A 14,928-nucleotide genomic window follows, 5' to 3' on the forward strand; every position below is an offset into this window, starting at 1 on the left:
ATATTATTTTGTGCCATGGTTGTCCAAGAGAAGCAATGGTTAAATATTCATAACCCACCCAGAAGTTTCCCCTACCTACCCACCTGCCTTATTGTGATCCTTATAACACAGCCTCTGGCAAACAGCTAGTTAAAAAATAACAATCCCAGTGTTTATGCCTAAACTCACCCATTAGCACAAATGTTCAGCTGGGTTCAGTTTTGTTGTGGCCTGTGGTGATACAGTCTAAAGGAATAAATAACAACGACGTGCAAGTTTGTTTTTCTCCCCAACTGGAGACATGGGAAATAAGATGAACCAAAAATATCTGTATGTTTCCATTCAGCTCATATGTGTTCCATCTACCTTGAACACATATACACAAGCCAGACCTCTTGGTGGTCCCGGTGAGCTAGGTGGGGTTGTTCATGCTCCAACCGCAGGGTGTGGATCAGCACTGACCTGATTAGTCATCGGCCCTGACCCTGAACCAGCCAAAGTGGGCAGAATACAAATGAATCCCCAGGGCTGCTGGCCAGTAAATCTGACTCGGGACCAGTGTTTATGGGATTCAGACCGCACCAAACAAGGCCACAGCGGATGGGATTACTGACCCTGAACAGTGACTTCATTGAAAGGAAGGGAAAAAGGCTTTTGGGCAGGGTGTTTGCAGGACTGATTGGTAGTTACAGTAATTACAAGATCGGGGTGTTATGAAGTCAACAGTACACATCTGTTGTTTTTCCCTGCTTGCAACAAGCTCTTGTTTTAAAGAGGATACACATATCAATAAATCATGGCAAAGTTAAATCTGCAAAGCCCTTACCGTTCTGTGAAATTGTTAATATTTCACCAACATCAAGCCTCCCGCTCTAGTCCTTCAGGTTCTCTTCCATAACTAATGACTGTCGAGGCTCAACACATCCAGGCTGCTCTATCTTGGGTTAATGAACAGGTGAGGAATTACTAAACAGACGGAGATGGAAATTGATTTTTTTAAGTGTTGCCTCATTATCCCATGTGGGGCACTTTATCCAGTACCACAGAAACACAACACCAGACAACGTGGGTTGTGTAACTTCAAGGTCATATGGGCGTTATGGTTCTGTGTGTGCACTGACAGAATGGGGGTCAGCGGTCTGTATTGAGATTGTATAGATTGTCTGAAAGCAGGGCCATTAGTGAGGGACTAATTAGGGGAGACCAAGTGGTCTCCAGTACCGGTCGAAAGCCAAGATTCATAAATAAGTAAGTGCAGGGGCAGCTTGGTCGCTTAATTAACAAAGCGTGAAAAAAGGGCGTGAATCCCACAGGAGGCACGTACCCAATCTGGTTGCAAGGATGGGCTATCGACAGCGATGCCGTCTATCTTGGTGGTATTGATTGATAGCAAGCCAAATTGAATCTCTAATCATCACCACCTTTTTATATCTGCACCCCTGGGGATTTACAGAGGACAAAAGTGACACAGGGGGTAATGCCTTTGTATCCCCTTCCTGACACTAGTGGCATAAACATTGCAACCCCCCACAACCTTTCTCCCCTGCTCACTTGACCATCCCCATCTGGCCAGGGGTTATCTGACCCCTGTGTGTGTTCTCGCTCACACTTTCATGTCTCTGCCGATTGTTTTCACACTCTAAGCTGTTTGGCTGAGGTATTTAAAACCCAGACACCTCATACAACTCCCACTTAGACACCCTCTGCCACCTAAAGCAACATATTGCGTTACAGCCCACTGAGGCACCCTTGCCTTTCTTTTTTGTAGCCGTTCCTTCTGTGCTAATCTTTTTTATTGTCCAAGTTGACAGGCAAGGAACATGTTTTGTGGAAAAAGCCAAGGGCAACAATGACATACTGAAAGAAAAGTGCATGTCAGACCTGTCATGTAAGGAAACAATTTCGGTCAGTGGAATGAGGGGAGATGACATGCATTTGCCATGCCTTTCAACTGCAGACTTTCCTCTCTCCATACACAAAGTCATCTTGACAGTCAAGACCTTATCAAGTTGTAGACAACAACAAAGGGTCTTTGAGCAGTAAATAGTGTCTGTCTCCCAGCTCCTCACTGTCACTGTTGGGATTTTGATATCACAAGGGCTTGAGATAAGAGGAAAAGGAAAATAATACTGCAATTAGGACCTACTGTAACTGTGATAAGCTGTGGTCACAGGAGAGGGAACTGAAGAGGGGCAGAGGGCAGAACGATGGACAAAGAGGATGGGACGAAAGAAGAAGGGACGGGAATGACAGTTAAAGAGAGGTGGCGGAGAGATCATAGGCTGAGAGCAATGCTGGGAAAGGGACAAGGCTAAAGAGAATGACAGGGAGGTGAAGAAAGGGAAGGTAAACAGAATATAAAAGGAGGCCTTGTCTGCAGAGGATTTTGCTTAATGCCCACCTTTTTGGTAGAAAGCATTGAATCTTTCAGTTCTTCCTCTTTGGCAGTCCAGAGCGCCAAGCTGTCTAGCTGGCACAATGCATAGAAGGACCTTGAAGTTGCTGGTACCTGTTTAACTTGTGCTTAACCACCATTGCAGTTATACAACCCCAGACTTCCTCTAATCAAATGGCAAAACAATATATTGGTCCATATAAATCAATGACCATCTGAACCAAAGGTGAACTTTGCCACTCTATAAAAAGAAAGCAAATGTTGAAAAATGACACCATGCTTTGTTCCTGTTGATAACCCGGTTTAACAAGGCTTTGAATTTCTCAGACTTTTAACTGTGAGCAGGTAATAAAACCACAACGCTCAGCTATCGGTTAAGCTTGCAATCATAGCTCATATGAGATTTGTGTTTACTCACTCACTCCCTCTGCCTTTTGTTCACTCTAATTATTTCGTTCCATCTGCCATTGACTCACCCATTCTGACAATATCGGAGATTGCATCTTGAAATCGTCACACAATGTTTCCATTGATCTGCCCTGGCTTGCTTGTCAGATTCATTAAAAACTGCTGGCAGATTCCTTCCAGACTTCATCAAAGCCTAGACCTTTCATCTGGGACCAATGTGAGTGTATGTGTGAGCAGGATGTTGAGGGTAAAAGATTGTGAAAGATGGAAAGCAATGGCAGGCACAATCCTGTATCTGGGAGGAAGCTGCATGGTGTGAAAGTGGAGACTTGGACGATAGGTTGGTGGACAGCATCCAAGTCAGGAGATTACTGTTTCTTTGCTTCGATGGATCTCACAGTGTCAGAACCTACTGCTGCTTTGCTCCTAAGCTACTCACGCTCCGTCCTCCTCTTCTTCCGCCTCCTACCTGTCCTCCACTGCTTTCCCCCCAACCTCAACATAATTGACCTTGGCTTCCTGCAACCTCTGTCCTGCATAGTTGCTTCTCTCAACACTTTTCAAAATGAAGTGGCTGGCCAATAAACAGAACTAAGTGGCTTTTGAAAATGAAAACCCTGTCTTCTTGCCTCCTCTCTCACTCATGCTGCATGGCCTCACATACACATAGCTCCATCTTTGAGGGGCTTTAATAACTGATAACCTTTCTGACTTTGACTCGGTAGGTGGGGGAGAGAAGCTTGGCGAGAGTTGGACCCACCATACACATCGCTCACCTAGCCAAGCTAGAGGCTCAAACGCCAGAGTAGGGCGGGGCAGTTTATACCTCATGGCAAACAGGGGGCATCCCTGGAAGTCAATGAGCTTGCACCTGGCTGAAATCCGCCACCTGCTATGTCCAGCCTTCTCGTTATTTTGAAATCCACAGTGCGAACATGCTAGTCTTGCAAAGGTAAAAGGAAGGTCAGATACCATGTATAAACTCTAGGAGAAGACGTCTTCCCTTCTTGATCTTTTTTTAATTCCCTTTTTCTCTTTCATTTCACACACATACAGACACACTGCTACACATCATCAAAACATCATATTTCTGGGGAACCAAAGCGGATAAGAAATGAGGAGTCTTTGAACTGCCTGGATGTTTCAAGCCCCTTCTTCTCCTCCCAATCTTTGAGCTCCCCTGCTGCTCTGTTGGGACGGGGAGAAAGGGGCTGATCGATAGGGTCTGACAGCAATGAAATGAATGGAACCAGCTGATTGATTCATTAGCAGAGGAGTGAGCGGATGTAGATGTGGGCCCTCACCCTAAGAAGCAGGGGGGTGCGTGGGTGAAAATTTTGTGGGGGCTTGTGTGCATGTGTATTGGGCGGAGGTAATGCGTGTGTATGGATGTGCGATTAAGCAACTGTCACCCTTCATGTGTGTTAAGTGTGTGTGTGTGTGTGTGTGTGTGTGTGTGTTAAGAGGTCAGACGGGATTTCCATAGGGTGTGAGAGTGGAAAGGGAACCTGTTTATGGCCTGACTTGGCACAGGGGGAGGGGGTCAGCTTATATTGTCCAGTGCTTTCATCTGGCTCATTGCAATTAGTCTTTCACAGCACTTGTTGTCAAATCCCAGCTAAAACCACCATGTCACACAGGCATACAAACTGTGAATATACATTTGAAATTGCATGATATATATCAATTACTGTATTTATTCACAGTTGAGTTTGCAATGAAGCCTACAGTATTAAAGTAAGAACAAATATTATGTGGACAAATTTAAAAAAAGTAATCTGTGATATAAAACATCTAAAATGAATATACTCAACCAGTTCACATCTTACTATCAAAAGGAAAAAAGTCTGCTGGAGAACAGACTTTCTTGTAACAGTGGAAAAACAGCTCTCTGAACTGACTGAAGCTGATGGCAAACCCACAGGGTGGTCGCCCTTCCCTCCCTCTGTCTGCTGCTGAGTGTCACACTCACACACACACACACCATTTTATAGCTCTCGGCCATCTACTGTTCTACCAAATGGACAGGTGTTAGGGCCATCTGAGTAACAAAAGACCAAAAGCAACACCTCCACATTTGCTAGATTGCCCCAATGAAATGCTTGCCTTAATATTAGCCAGTTAGGCTTTTTGACCTTTCTTTCATTGCCCTCTAAATATTGCACTCATTTAGATGTTAAAGTCACTGTGTCACTGAAACTCCATTTCGACTTGAGCTGAGGTTAAATAAATGCTCCCCACAGCTGGCAGTGCATCCAGGAGGCTGCAATGTGGAACCATGGGGATTATGTAAATATCTTGACAAAAGGTCACGTGTGATTGGCGCTGCTGCCACGGAAATGTGTTAGATTCACCGTGTGTGAGCTGTACTGTAGAGAGTGTGTTTAAGATGTTCCGACTGAATTTTGTGCACTGTTGATAAGAGAGCAGGGGTCTGGTTAAACCGGCTGCTGTTCTCAAGAAGACAAAAAGGGGGAGGGAGAAATATTTAATAGAAGTGGGGAGTCCTCCTTTTGCCTGCGGGGCTTTTGAAGTGTAGATGAAGTGCAGGTGGTGAGTGTTTTTGACATCAAGGATGAGAAGTGGGGCAGAATAAGGTGTAATAGCGGCCTGCTGCAACACTGCACTCAATGTGAACTGGAACACTCATACACAGACCCCTTACCAAGTAAAATATACACTGTTAAAACACTCCTGTTCTCACAGATGCATTATGGTTAATTACAATGGACATTTGAGCCCATCATGTCAGTCATTACTTCAGCTTTTCTCTTAAAGCAGCTCTTATCATCACACATAGGCTTTGTATGCTGTTTGAAAATTAGCAAAAGCTGTTTTCCTGCTCTTGAAGGGAACAAGGCCTGGAGCTAGGCCCTGTGCCTCAAAAAAGTCCCACCATCAACCACCCAGCTATGGTTAAACCCAACAAAGAAATTTCCCCCATCTGTCTTTTCTTCTTATAGTTAACAAGGCCGGCAAAGGCTGAAACCAGGTGATGTGGCCTTTCTCCCCCCTCAAGGCTCACTGTTTTACTGCGGCGTCCGCTCTCCAGACAGATGTAACTGGCTATTTTTTAAAGACGAATATCAAAGATGTCTTTATGCTCCATCGGCAAAATTTGTTACAAGAGTTTGTAGCTCGTAAAGAAATTGTGGGAGGAGGCCCCGAGGTGGATCAGACTGCTGCTAGGAGAAGTCTACTACTCCCCCAAACTCCGCCCTGCGTTCCTTTGAATATCCCTGCCTCTTCTGCGCTTACCACGTGATGAGCGGCATAACGGCTTTCACACATCTATGCACGGTGTATAGATGTGTATTAGTCATCACTCAAAACTGCCCCAGGTCATACATGCAAATAGTACTGCTCTGATGAGCCAGCATGACAAAAAGAAGTCAAGCGCACACCTCTGACCCGGTCTCCAGCTGTGCTTGTGACCTGGTCTGTTTGTGTGAGTGTTTATGTGTGTCAACGAGCCATGAAAGGCTGCTCAGTCGGCCCGTTTAAATGTACACATCCTCTTTCTGTGTATTTTTATTCGCCATTTGGAAAAGTATAACTCCTGGAGCTTGATTGTGTTAGGCCAGCTATTGTTGAGAAGGAAGGAGACTAGCCCTGGGGAGTAAGCCAAATCCAAATTCATCCAAGCAGCCCCCCTCATGACCTCTGGATAGAGGTCACAGGACGTGGGTTGAGAGTGGGTGGAAAGCACAGCAGGTCCTAACTCACTTATAATCTGGACACAGATTTGACACATGGTAATATCTAATACACTTTATGGACATCCGGTGCCGACAGGGCCTATAAAATGGCAACACTGGTGGCCATAAATATTATACCAAACATTTCATCAGCATTTTGAAAGCCATTAATATAGTTCAGAAAGACCGAAGAGGGGGCATATCCCTGTCTGAGTGAACTGAGAAATGTGAAATACCCATCATACATCTGCACAAACACACACATTTACACATGCTCTAAAACTTTAATATGCTGGGCTTTCGTATGACAAAAATGAACAAGTTCTGAATTAATTAGATCAAACTATAAGAGAATATTGAGTCTAAAATGGTTAAAGTAGTTTTGGGGCAAGAAAAAGATCTGAAAACTCAAGGGGAAATGGACTAATGCAGAGGGTGCTGTCTAAATCTCTTCATGCTGCCATCATGTGACTTATTTTTAATTCGCTCCACCATAGTTAGAGGAGTATACATACCGCGACATACTGTATCCCCAGCAATACACACACAAACACTCCCATACCCCTGTAACCTCCGAAACACAAATACATGCACACTCCTACCCGGTGGACCTACCACCCAACCTCACTCCCTGTGTGTGCAATATCTCACCCTCTCTCTCTCTTTCTCTCCCTCTGTGTGTCTGTGTGTGTGTGTGTGTGTGTGTGTGTGTGTCTCTCTCTCTCTCTCTCCCTTGTTCTGCTCGGCTGACTACAGACACCAGCAGTGTGTCTGTGCAGTGGGCAGGCCCAGACACATTCACCGTCCTCTGCTTGCTCTCAACAGTGGGTGTCAAAGACCTGCCATCCCACAAGGCCCCTCTGTCGGGTGCCAGGATGGACTGCACACACAAAATGCCATGTACAAAAACAGCCATGCACACAAGCTGCATACACACATACACCTTTGGAAACTGTCCAGAAAATAGTCTTAGAATAAATAAATGGCTGGATTAAAATATTTTGAGTACTAGCACTAGAGTTGTTGCTTCATGTAGACATAGCCATTTACATTAATATCTAAATATTAATGTCAGCTGAAAAGGACGGTGGGATACATGTGGTGGTCACTGTAAACTAACACTAATAACCTACAAAACAACTGTATAATTTTGCAGCTGGTTTTATATTCTGCCTCTGTTGAGCCTGTTTTGTAAGCTCTGAAAGCTATGCTAGAATATCCTTTGTGTTGCAAAGCCCTAAACAAATACAGTGAAACTGACATGACTTGACAACATCGCCGGTGTCACATTTAGTCTCATCTTCAATTAAACTACACAATACAGTGCTACAGGATAAAAGCTCAGTTGACATCATCCCTATTTTCATCCCTGTTGCCTTGTTTTCACCGGTCGTTCGGCTTCGTCCACTTCCTGGTGTGTGAAGGCCTCAGCAGGCCTAACACGGCTGTTGCTAGCGTACATGTGTGAATTCCAGCTCGATGAATCTTTCCACGCCGCCATATTAGCCACGAACTATCAGTCAGTGCACATGAGCGCTCCCGCAGGCCCGTTGCATCTGTAAAGTCTGTCAACTCTGCTGCTCTCTGGGTCTCTGATCCAAATCCACCCCAGAGCCCAACCACCACCTCACAGCTCCCCCCCATACCATCCCACCCCAACTCCCAACATGTCGTCATCCGCTCCCCCTTCTTCCTGAGCTCCTTACGCCAATCTGAACCTAAGTCAATGTACATCTGTTCAACATGGCTGCTGCCTAGCATATGACCTACCCACTGGCTGGGTTCTCTGTTGAGGTCAATACACTAGGATACCGGACTGATGCTGTTGTTTTCTCATGGTTTTGTTTTCTCTTGTAAACAAGTGCATGTCTGTGAACATTGAGATCAGTCTGCTTTGCTGTGCTAATTTGTTAAGATATTAGAAATTCAAATAAGTTCAGTTTTAATGTTCATAATAATAATAAGAAGAAGAATAAGAATAATAATACGAATTTAATAATAATAATTCTGAGCATTTTATATATTCTGATTTTTTATTATTTAGTATTTCTCTGCTAATAACTGGACTTTATTATCTAATAGTCAAAACTCTTATTTATGGTAATAAGAATAAAAATAATAAGAATATTTTAACAATATTATAATAATAATGTATTAATGATTATAATAATAATTCGTTGCGATACCCCACTATTATTACTATTATTATTATTATTATTATTATTATTATTATTATTATTATTAGAGAAACCTTTTGTGGCCAGTGTGCATTCGTTGCTATTGCACAAGAGGCGAAGTCATCCCTCACCCAGCAATTGATTCAGGACGCGTTGATGAATATCCTTATGAATTGGTAATTGGTTCTAAGAAGACAGCAAGGCAATCTCCCGCATCCAACCTGATTCTGCGGTTTTAAAAGGCTGAGCAGCGCTGATTCGCTCAATCAATAAGACCGCATCCATTGACACTTTGAACACTTGGTGTGTGTGTGTGTGTGTGTGTGTGTGTGTGTGTGTGTGTGTGTGTGTGTGTGTGTGTGTGTGTTGTGTATGTGCGCCTAAGCGACTATCTCTTTACATTTCTGACAACATTATTTTATTTCTTATGATGAACAAAACAAAATCAAAATTTGATATGCCTACATCCATTAAAATGTATTTTATATCTACAATAAATGAGATAGATAGATAGATAGATAGATAGATAGATAGATAGATAGATAGATAGATAGATAGATAGATAGATGGTGATTTACCATTTTGCTGACCTCCACATTTCCCCCAGGAATGGTTCATTAGTAGAACTGCCAGAATGACTTTGCTTTTATTTTGCAAATTCACTTTCACGCTTCTTTAGTACGTTTCCACTCAGCTCCTGAATGGTCTGACTGATAGCCACCATAGAGCCACTAATAGTTCTCTTTGTCACTTCAATTGTGACCCTAAACACATTTGTTCGGTAGTTTTGCTTTAGAATGGTATGTAGAGGAGCTCCTGCAGTAAAGTTTAACACAGCACATCCACTGTGAGTCCCTCTCAGGCCACACAGGCTGATGCTGCGCTCTTAAATAAAGCCTGGTGTATGAAGGCCTTCGGACAGCAAGCGTGCCGGACAAAATGGCCCCATTACGCCCTTTATCATTAATGTTAATCGAGGTTTTGGCAAGACGCAGCCTTCCAAAATCCCTAAAAAGGTCAAATTGATACATTTGATTTTGTAGTTTTTTTTATTATTATCGGAGGGATCATATATCAAACAAGGCTCCACATAAGCTGTTTCCTTAATTGTCATTAGGGGTGGAAAAACACATAAATTAAGCATACCCGCATCAGTTAAATCTACGTAAAATCACTTCACCTCAAATTTAGTTTATATTTGTGGGAATGGAGTTTACGCATACTTTTCTCTTCTGTGGGAAAATTCCTTCTGCGCCTGATATCCTTGCTAGATTAAGATAGAAGATAGATTTTTTTATTTAATTTTTTATTTAATTTTTTATTTCTATTCTTAAAACTAAAAAAAATCTTTTGTAAGGATGTTCTCTGCCTGATGATGACCAACTGGAAATAATAATTTACCCCCCCCTCCATTCCCTCACCTTTTATGATTTACCACTGCCTCGCTGCCGGATAATATGTCTAATCAAATAATGATGACGAGGGGACCTCCTCTGCTAAAGAAGACCAGGAGAGAATAAATTATGGCCGAGAGTTGGTTGAGAAATCTGCCAACTGCAAACAGGCACAGGAAAGCTCCTGTGGAGGTGTGATCTCACCCACGTAAAAACATAAACATGTGCGCTTCAAAGGCACTGCTTGTGCGTAATCACTCCACGAAATACACCACCATAAATAGGAAGAAAAAAGGCATGGAGAGTGAGTGGGGAACCCTGAGCTGCAACCATAAAAGCCCATTTGTCTTAGTTTAGACAGCAATTTATTCCAGGTGAGAGTTGCTCAACTGGAAGTCGTCCTAAGAGGTTTGGGTTTGGGCTAAAGTGCAAGCATAATGGCGTCGACGTTTTTATCATAATAAATACACGCAAAACTTTTTCAATGAAGTCTTGTTCAGTTGTTGCGCCTTAACTGGGATCTAGAGTGAGTTTGTTCATCTGAAACTCTGATGCTCACATGCTTGTAAGAAAATAGTGATTTCTTCTCTCAGCATCATGTGAACTAGAATGCCACACAGCAGGGGTGCACTGAGACAATAATCTCAGATAAACGGCATCGAGGTGCATACTGCTCGTTAGTCTGCTCTGTTTTTTATGCTGCCTATGTTCAAGGTTTTTTTTTCTTTTTTCTGTGCTTCCTCCACCCATCACAAGTAATTTACACCGAGGAGTAACCATGCCGCCTGTGCGCTACACAGGACTGTCATCGGCGCAATTTGTCTCCTCAGCACACAGATAGCAGCTCTAAGTTTAACAACCAAGGCCTTTCATACACCCACTGAGGCCATCGAATAGCCTGACCCCAACAGAACCGCGAAGATCAACTTCTTCTTTTGACAAATGCGTAATGAATTTCACTTTCTGAAGACAGAAAATAAGTGAAGTTGAATTAGAGGTCGTGCTCCTTAGACAATTAATACATGAAACACATTTGAATATCAAAACCGAAAAAAGCCGAATCCATCAAATTAAAAATGAGCCACAAAACAATCATTATGGCAGGAATATCAAATCCTGTGCAAAACAACTGGTCATCCTTTAAAGGGGCTTATTTGAGCCACGTAAAAGCACCCAATCAGTTAAATGGGATACAATGTATGAGCAGATTCAAATTATTCTTCAGCATTGATCTTTGAAGCCTCTGACAACTCAGAAACGGGCGAAACCCCGGGTGTAATAGGCCCATAATTAAATAATTAAAAGCAAACTAAATTTACAAAATTAAAGACGCTGGGTTTGAACTATAATGTGAATTTAAGGAGCGGATGTGAACATGCAAGGAGGAAAAAGAAAATATGAATTCATGAAGAGCCTTTCCCCGGGCTGTGTGACCCCAGGACCCGGAGAGACGCACTGTGGGGCCGGGGAAACTTCCCCAGCAGGCCGCTTGTTTCTCCCTAAATCGCCATAAAGCCAGATATCCCCGAAAGAAGTCCTAGCAGGGGCCATAAATCACCCGGCTGTATTAAAAGCTTTGGTAAACCCCCAGCCAGGTCAGTCGGGTACAATTTATGGCATCACTTATGTAGGGAATAGATTGTTCTAACGAAATACATCAACTTCAAGCCTGCGCGCAGCCAACTCGCTACCATTGTCAAGAAAACACCGAGCTCTCTTTCCCTGTCTCTACCTCTCTCTCTCTCTCCATTACCTCCCCCCCTCCTCTCTCCTTCTCTCTCTGTCTGTATCTACCTCTGGAGCCCCCCAGCTTCTGCACAACAAGAATCCACTCATCCATTCAAGCCATGTGTTTTAAGTCAGTGGTTCCCAACTGGGGTCCAGTGACCTGCATGGGTCACCGAGAGGAGTCCAGGGGAGGTCCCCGGCAAAATAAAAGATCTACAATAATAAAGAACTACAATTTCAAAATAATTTTGTTCGGGAAAAGTTAGTATTAGACTATTGTAATGCTAAAAGTCATACCTGTCCATATGCAGAGTGGGGCCGTAATTAATTCAGTAGCCTACTTTATTCAACAACATCCAAACTGGATCTAAAGTTCCATATGTGGATCTAATGTAAAATCTTTGAGAGAATAAGTCACTTCTGTATTGGGACTGTTATCACAGCCTATTATGTCGCCCTGCTATATATCAATAAAACAATAAACCTTATCAGAGATGGTTTACATTATTTTCACTAATGGTACTCGCCTTGTCCTGGCAGGAGGTGGAAATAAATGTAGTCTGAATGGTGATTTCTAAGAGTTCAAGAAGCAGCGTGATCTTTACGCTGCACCGATTGTAACAGGCCTGCGGATGTTTTCTCAAATTAGGGTCAAGAAAGTGGAAGGTGAGTAGAGAAATAGGCTTGAATCTAAGGCAGGCAGAGGGGTGTCGTACCAGATTGCAAAACACGATGGTCAATTTCAAGGATTTAGTCTTATGGATGTTTAATAAGTACCACAACCTCGCAGTGGAGTAAAATACATGTTTTCTATATAGCCTACTTATGTTGTCTTAGCTGTATCTACTGTATATAGGCAGCATATCCTCTGTACATAGCTGTTTCTCTTATGTATCAAATCATTAACCCCAAGTGGAAAATTATTAATCAAAAGTAAAAGTTGCCATGAAAAAAAAAAAAACTTGTCATTTTAACTTCATGACAGGCGTATTTCACTTGTTTTAAGAAAGAAATCTCCTAAGACATCGTGCGGACAGGTCGAGAAACAAGCTGGGAGAGAGAGAAAGAGAGAGAGAGAAAGGCGTTTACTGAGCCAGTGGCCCACTGTCCTACTTTTCTACTGGCATCACAAGCCAACCGGGAGCCTCGCCTGAGCTCCAGCATTCATAGTTCAAGCTTTAGGCCCCTTTCAACCTTATTTCCACTATTTCTTATTGCTGTCCCTCCCAAACAGAGCACAGCGAAAATGTAGGAAAGGAATAACAAAAGAGTGGGACTTTACCTCGCCGAGGAAAAAACAGCAAGCTAGATTTCCCCATTTATTTTACGCACGGCAAACATCAACACTCAGCTTTAACAGATGGTTTTGTTATTGGAAGCAACTGCTATAAAATATAACTGTAAATAATCAATCATTGCCACTTCAAGAAGAAACCATAACAAAGCTGAACAATGAATTGAACACAGAGAGGAATGAATGGCAGTTCGTTTTGACTTCATTTACTGAATGATATTTTGCTTTTCACAGCAATTTTAGATAAATTAGAAAAAAGTCCTTTTTGTAGCTTTCCCAAAAACAACCGAGTTTCAAAATAGATTATTATCGGATTTTTATAATGTATACTTTGACCCCCAACTGATAGTCAACTCATGTCAAAAGGCCACACACTCACACAGCCCTAAAATACACGCGGCGGACCTGGGGAAAGTGTCTGGGGGGGCTCGGAGCCGCGACTCCCCGATGAGATACAGTGAGGAGCTAATTTCCCTTAAGCGACGAAGAAAGCACTAGCAGCCGGCAATAGCTGAACTAACAAAAAAAAAAAAAAAAGAATACACAACTACCATTCAAATGGATGAGCTCTCGTTGACGCGCATAACAATTGTCTACTGAAACCTGCACCGGTCGCAGCGCCTGGCTGCGTAAAGCCACTAATGCCATTAGTGGTTCCTAAAAAGAAGCCAGATGGCCACTTAGAAAATGAAACGTTAGTTTTAATTGGGAAATGACAGAAAATGAAGTATTTAGGTATACAGGAGCCTCACCCGCTGCGGCGCACAGACGCTGAGAGGCAATGGGTGCTGGCTCACTTGCTACGAAGGAAAAATAAGCTTTAGGCGTTCTGCAACGCAACAACAACTGAAGATGAAATGTCTTACCTTCAACGGTGGACACCACAGGCAGCAAGAGGCTGCATAAAAGCAGAAAGTAATCCATTGTCATAAAGCAGTCGGGTCGGACATGTAAATAGACCCACGAGAGAGGAGGGAATACAATCCTGGGTGATCCGAAGCTCCACGCACCCAGTCCCTGTCCCAGTCCCAGCTGTGTCAAGCCTCCAGGAACAGAGTTACCCCCATTCACCAAAACACGTAAAGATGAGTGTTGGGGAGGAAATAACACCCTTGGTGTAAAATGTGTGAATATAGCAGCCCCTCTCCTTTCTCAGTGATCTCCAACGTGCCTTATTAAACCAGAGAAAAGGCAACGGGCGCAAGTCTTCCAGTCCCTTCCCCTCGCTTAGAGAGAATCAGCTTTAAACAGGTAGTCCAGTCCGTGGTCACCATCCAGAGAATATTTCCAGCAATATTTCGTAGATAGTCAGTGAGGGGTGGAAACAAAAAGAAGTAGCAGCCTTCTCGAGGTGATCCAAAGACTTTCTCTGTGGTCAGAGGAGCAGAGGCAGAGACAGCCGCACTTGTGTCAGAATCATGGTGTATAGTCCCGGCTAGGCATGTGTACGCTCACATGCGTCCGCGATCAAGTGGTATTCCCGTAAAGAAACAGCCGCGGAGGTTTATGGATATTTATTCCCTGAGCGAATTGATCAAGCTTTGGCCGCTGTGTGAATCGTCTGCTTCGCTCGGCTTGTGCACTGGAATGAAGCACACACGGCTGTGGAGGAATAACGGGAGAGGTGGGGAGAGAGAGAGAGAGAGAGAGAGAGAGAGAGAGAGAGAGAGAGAGAGACGAAAGGGGGGCACCAGCAGGAGGAGGGGTTACAGTTACAGCAGCTGCATTGAAAAAAAAAGGTCTACCTTGACAATCACACAGTCTCATATTAATTATGAGTATAAAATGGGTGCATTTATTTTATTTAATTTTTTATTTTTTTACTTCTTCCTAGAGCTGTCTTTGTTTCTGGCAT

At 43.2% G+C, this 14,928-nt stretch overlaps 1 protein-coding gene across 13 annotated transcripts in view; it reads right to left on the bottom strand.

The window, feature by feature from the left end:
• LOC127349865 (ephrin type-B receptor 3) overlaps nt 1-14,683 on the bottom strand; it is a 61,989-nt gene extending 47,306 nt beyond the window's left edge. For 6 of the 13 annotated variants that reach the window (XM_051375896.1, XM_051375901.1, XM_051375897.1 and 3 more), the window contains exon 1: nt 13,940-14,682. In XM_051375896.1, the coding sequence (XP_051231856.1) occupies nt 13,940-14,003 (64 nt within the window). In that variant the 5' untranslated portion in view covers nt 14,004-14,682. Of the gene's footprint in view, nt 1-13,939 lie in introns of all 13 variants that reach the window. The other 7 variants (XM_051375908.1, XM_051375903.1, XM_051375899.1 and 4 more) reach the window with 2 other exon arrangements.
• Nucleotides 14,684-14,928: the final 245 nt, after the last annotated feature.

Source organism: Dicentrarchus labrax, unplaced genomic scaffold (genome assembly GCF_905237075.1).
Source record: "Dicentrarchus labrax unplaced genomic scaffold, dlabrax2021, whole genome shotgun sequence".
NCBI lineage: Eukaryota > Metazoa > Chordata > Actinopteri > Moronidae > Dicentrarchus > Dicentrarchus labrax.